Source organism: Abramis brama, assembly GCF_963993115.1.
Source record: "Abramis brama genome assembly, chromosome: 1".
Taxonomy (NCBI): Eukaryota; Metazoa; Chordata; class Actinopteri; order Cypriniformes; family Leuciscidae; genus Abramis; species Abramis brama.
In genome coordinates this window covers 54533255-54539343 of record NC_139963.1, presented here as the reverse complement: position 1 = coordinate 54539343, position 6089 = coordinate 54533255, and the positions used below count along the sequence as shown (strand labels likewise).

Below are 6089 nucleotides of genomic sequence, written 5' to 3'. Positions count from 1 at the left end.
ATTGTTAAAAGCGCTATAAATGAGGATGATTTGACTTGTATGTGTAGCCCTATGGGAATTTTGGGTATCTCCCAAATTTTTTTAATTTTGGTTATTTTCTTTAAAATGTACATTTCATGTTGTTAAAAATGTTTAAATAATGTTTATGTGTGTTAAAAAAAATAAGTTAGTTAAAATTCACTTACCTAGAAGAAAGATCCAATCAGGGGTCAGGGTGAGAGGTCGCGAGGAAGCAGGAAGATAACGTTGGGAGAACGACACGAAAAAAAAAAGAGAGAGACACATGAGTGAGAACGGCGCTGTGACTGCCACGTTAAAAAATTGGTAAAACACCAAGGTAATGCGTGTGATGCTAAATGAAATGTAATTGTATACTGCAAGTTTACAGTGTAATGGTTAATGGTTGTGAAGGACTCGGTTAGAGTTTTCAACGAGGAGAGAGAGTGGACGGCTAGTCAGCACGAATCAGCTATAAAGACTATGCCAGAGCCATTCCCTGCTTAGCTGTCGGACGACGTCTTCAACCACCAGCATCACCAGCACCGCGTTGCCGTGGCGTGGACGACGACAACGACCAGCATTACTACAGCAGTGAGTTTTTGTTTTGTTTGCTGCGCCACGGCGCGAAGCGACCATTGTGTTTAAGGTCTCTCCGCTCCCAAGCCACGCTACAGGCCTGCAACGTGTCCTCCTTTGACTGGCTGGGTATTTATTTTATTTCATTTAGTGGCCACTTAGTCATTTGCCGGCTTAGCTTTAATTGTGGGGAATTGAGTGTTTTGTATAATTGGTCATTTGACTGAACTGTGTTTCATTTGAATTGCACTTTTGATATTTGAACTGTATATATGTAAATACTATATTTTTTTTCAGTAAATAGTTTAAACGTATTTCTGTTGAAGATTTTCATTACATTGGGTTTATGATATTAATCATTTTGATACTTAAAGCAAGATAATTTTGAGTTTACAGTAGCCTGGTTTAAAGTGAAAGTGTTTATCAACGCTGCTTAAGATAGCCTAAAGCGGGTCGCACACCGGACGCGCAGCTCAGCGCCGCGCCGCGCCACGTCTAGGACAACTCTCTCACCTGAAAATCCGATAACATCAACAATTTTCTGATTTCTGTAAATAAATATAAAACTAAATGTATATTGCAGCACAGGGTGAAGTCCATATACATGAACTACGATTTGAGACACATAAATGTAAATCTAATATAAAACTATGTAAATGGCACTCTGTGGCGCGGCAGGATTTTGAACACGGTCCTGAGCCGTTGCTGGGCGCCGCGGACAGACGCCGAAAGGCGCCGCCGGTGTGTGTACTTTCATAGAGAATAATGTGTTCGAATTTAAAAGACGTGGCGCTGCGCTGCGCTGCGCGTCCGGTGTACGACCCCCTTAAGTGACATTTCAATCAATGTTTATTGCACCGTTCCTCTAGATAAACATGTGCAAAATGAGGAGGAGATCCTGGATTGTCCTGGAGTTCAGAAGTACATCATGATTCTGTTTACACATGTAGATAAACTGGACAAGAATCAGACCATTGATAAACATCTACAAGATAAAGATCATGCAGATCTCCAGCAACTGGTGACAGAATGTGGAGGAAAGTTTCATTGTTTAAAAAAAAAGAAGACCGTAAAAGGTCTACTGCAGAAGATTGAAGTTTTAATGGGAGAAAATGGAGGGAAATTTGTCATGGAAAAAATGAAAAGGAGATCAAGCAAAGATGATCCTGATGTCGAATCTAAGTTTAAAAAAAAAAAAAAAAAAAAGAACAATCAAAAGGATTGACAGCAAGGAAACAGTTATTATTGTTATGTTTTAAATTACTTCAACAATATATGATTTTTCATGCTAAAATTAATTAAGGGCATTTCAAATTGTCTTAAAATGAAAAAAAAAACAAACTAAATTCTAAAAACTAAAACTCTAAAAACTTGTACGACTGACCTAAAAAGAGAGTTTACTGAGAATATTAAGCTTTAAATAAACAGCACATTGATGTTGATGAGTGTTTTGATCGTTCTGTTGTAGTTTCAGGAGAGTCTCCAGCAGAAGATCCTGAAAGGAAAGACCAGATCAGGGATGCGTTTCCCGAAAGCATCGTTAGCCAACTATGGTCGCAAGTTCCCTCGTTACCAATAGAGTTCAATGGACATTGCGATGAACTTGCGACCATAGTTGGCCAACGATGCTTTCGGGAAACGCACCCCAGGCTGGTTCTGCTGGGAAAAACTGGATCTGGGAAAAGTGCCACTGGAAACACCATCATCGGCAGAAACGTCTTTGAATCTTCAGTCAGTTCAAACTCTCTGACGAAACGGTGTCAGTCAGAAACTACAAAGAGAATCGGTAAAGAGATCTCAGTGATCGACACACCTGGACTTTATGATAATAAACTCAACGAAAAGGAGGTTAAAACCGAAATAATGAAATGCATAACTTACACATCTCCTGGACCACACGCTTTTATTATCGTCATTAAAGTGGGTCGATTCACTGAGGAAGAGAAGAATACAATAAAGGAGCTCAAAGAAGTGTTTGGAGAACAGATGGAAAAATATTCCATGATCCTCTTCACACACAAAGATCAGTTAGAGAAGAAAAATACAACCATTGAAGAGTATCTACAGAATGGTGATCAAGATCTTCTAACCCTTGTACGGAACTGTGGAAATCGATTATTTTGTTTAGACAATGATTCTGCCAGTTTCCCACAGTTCAAAGATCTGATCAGTAAAATAGAGAAGATGATGTTAGAAAATGGACACTTTACAAATGACATGTTCAAAGGAACAGAGAAATGCATTCAGGAGATCCAGAAGCAGAACTTGGATGAGAAAGTGAAGCAGCTCAAACAGAAGCACAAACGGCTCCCTCTAACAGAATGGCAGGAAATGTTCTGGCGTTTAGCAGAGGAGTCACGACATGAAGCTAAGAAGTCTTTTTCTGACACGTTCATGGCAGAACTTCTTATGTATCCTCTTGTAAAAGGATCAGATATACGCAGAGCACTGAAGAATGTGGTGACCCTTGAGGAGAAGGAGAGCACCATAAAGGAGGCTGAGAGCAAAGGATTCAGGCATGTAGAGGCCGTTCACCTTGCAATCAATGCCACACGGAAACTAGCTAAACAGAAAATGTGTACAGTTCAGTGAGAAACTCAGTAATGATCAGGCCATAGCATATGAGCGGTGAGAATCTCAGCTCATCTCTCACGTAACTGTTCACCCCTCCGCTCCCCCGCTCAAAGCTACATCAGGCCGCTCCGCTCATTATCGCTAACCGCTCAACGCAGTTTGCTTCGTGCTCCACTCAAATCGCCCCCCGCTCGCTCCAAAAAATGAAAAAAATCTACATGTATATCACTTTTAGCTTAGACCACAGCCTTACCTCCTAAAGAACTAATGAGCAACAACAACATTTTTCCAATAGAAATGTTTTATTTCAAATTACAAACTAGGCCTATGTAAGAAGGAATATAGCCTACACAAAAGTCCTGTAAAATTAAACGAATAAATGGGCCTAATAATATAAATAAAAATTACATAAACAAAAATATACATTAAAGTTTTAAAAGTAAATTAACTATTAGGCCAGAATTTTGATAAGTGAACTTTTGCGCAATGCGCACGATTAAAATGTAAATTGGCTTATATCCATTGTACACACAAACTGCTGTAAAATTAAACGAATAAATGGGCCTATAATATAAATATTATTACGGATGACACAAATTAAATAAAACAAACCATTAGGCCTAATTGAATGACAAAGCGAATTTGTTTGAATATTACGCTATATTTAATTTACACTTTGTTACAAGTTACCGTATTCAATTTGCTAACCTTTTGCTTTCTTCCCAGCGTGTTCGCGTAGCACAGAGCGTAGCTTTCGAGAGATGTGTCTTTTTAGATTCCAAAATGAATCTTTACTGACTGAAACGATGTCTCCACATTCGTTTTCTTGTACCACATTATCATTGTTAGTTAGTTTTATATTAATAGTACACCTGTATGACTTCTCATTTTCCTTTTTGAAGTACTTTTTGAACTCCATTATTGAGCCAAGTTTTGACTGAAAATAGTCTACTGTTGATGAGTGTGCAAGACAGATGGATTCTGGGTCAGGCTTGACTGAGCATGCTTCAGACTTGGGGTGTGGAGCGAAATTGGAGCGGGAAATAGGGCGACGATACGTCCTTTTAAAAATGCGGCTCTGCGTTCTGTCCAAGATGTCCCGCTCACGCTCCCCGCTCGCTCCCGCCCCACTCCGCTCACATGCTCTGGATCAGACACACATGACAAACTTTGAATTACCCCACTGTGAATCAACACTGCTAACCCCATATTTTTTAATAAAGTAAAATCATGTACTTGACTTCTTTCAAAAGAGGCCATGAAGGGCTGAAATTAACATGGCAAAAAATCTTCTCCAAAACTGTCTATTAAACAACTCCAAAAACAGCTTTGCCATCTTCACTTCACAAACCAGTTTGACTATATTTCTGCCAATTCTCATTATGTCTTTGTGGCGCGGCGGTGCAATTTGAGACACAAGCCCAAGTTGTTTACTAATAAGAAAGTCCGACTACGCCACCCTAGGAGTTAACCCCAGGGAAAATACTCAAACATTGAGCAAAGCACACAGGTTCGGTTCCCTCATATAATTAGACACGAGACGGGAGTACAAAAATACAAATGTTTATTGATACAATGATTAAAATGTTGGACACTAAAAACGACAAGAGGCACTGAAACCCACTTTAAACTAAACAATAAGAAAAACATGCAAAAACAGAAACTAAATACCGTCAGGCCTGAGGCTCCCAACGGCAGGAAGCAGCGTGGAGTTTGATTTTACGGAGCACACTTCCACACGCACACACACCCCCGTGTCACTTAATCACACAATCACACACTCAACAGTGTACACTGCACACGATAGAAGACCACCACCAGGAGGAGGAAGAGCAATCCACCCGTGGGACCCCAGCGCCTGCAAAATAAAGATAAGAAACTATAACAATGTTCATAAAAATGACCAGATGGACATCAATAAAGCAAATCCTCACAACAATAAATGGCAATGACAAAAATAAAGAAAAAAACCATTCAAGCGCAGAAAAGTCAATTAGTTGGTCACCTGGTTAATACAAGACAATTTTAGCTCAGTAGAGGTTCACACACACACAAATAGAATTGTACTGATAGATGGTTGATCACATGAACCAAGCAATTAAATGGCTTGATTCAATATTTCACGCAGTTCAATGGCTTTACAATAATAAAGATGAAATGAAAATAAAATAAAAATCAAGTTAACTAAACAAACTATACTTCCAAAAGATTAGAAGTTAGTTAACAGGAAAAAAAAAAAAAAAAGAGGTTTCAAATCAAACAAAGACACAAGAGGGCAGCTAGCTCCCCTACAAGTGGAAGGAACCAACTAGTCCCCCACACAATCCAGGAATATGAAGCAGCCCTGCTGAAAAATCCAGCTTAAACCAGCCTTAGATGGTCAGGCTGGTTTTGGCTGGTCTCCCAGCCTGGTCATAGCTGGTTTATCAGGCTGGTTTTAGAGGGGTTTTGAACACTTTTTTAGCTGGTCAGGCTGGGAGATCAGCTTGACCAGCTAAGCCAGGCTGGGAGACCAGCTAAAACCAGCTACTTCCAGCTTAAACCACACTGTTAGACCTTACCGGGTTTTTTTACAGTAAAATACTGGCAACACTGTTGCCAGTAAAATACTGTTAATTGTACAGTTCTTTACTGTAATCTAGTTTGTTTCTGTAAAAATGCACTAAATTATAGTTAACTAATTACAGTTGCAGAAACCGACTGCCTTAAATTGACCAACTGTCATTTAAATGTATTAACTAAAATGTATAATGCATTAATAATGTGAGCAAAGTATTACTGTGAACTTCTTTCATTTGAGACCACTAAAAAACTATTGTACATAAAAAGATTTTCACTGGACCAACAACTACACAGTCACCGTCTGTTAAATAAAGCAACATGCAGCGTATCATCAATGTTTGTAGATCTTCTCCTGGACTGAAGCACAGGCTCTACTC

The 6089-nt window shown here is 39.3% G+C and overlaps 1 protein-coding gene across 1 annotated transcript; it reads left to right on the top strand.

The window, feature by feature from the left end:
• Positions 1-2217: 2217 nt before the first annotated feature.
• Positions 2218-4423, top strand: LOC311067856 (GTPase IMAP family member 7; the record flags this gene model as incomplete). Its single annotated transcript, XM_084090003.1, has 1 exon — positions 2218-4423. A coding segment is annotated over one exon (951 nt), but the record flags the coding sequence as incomplete, so codon positions are not given.
• Between the last annotated feature and the right edge of the window lie 1666 nt (positions 4424-6089).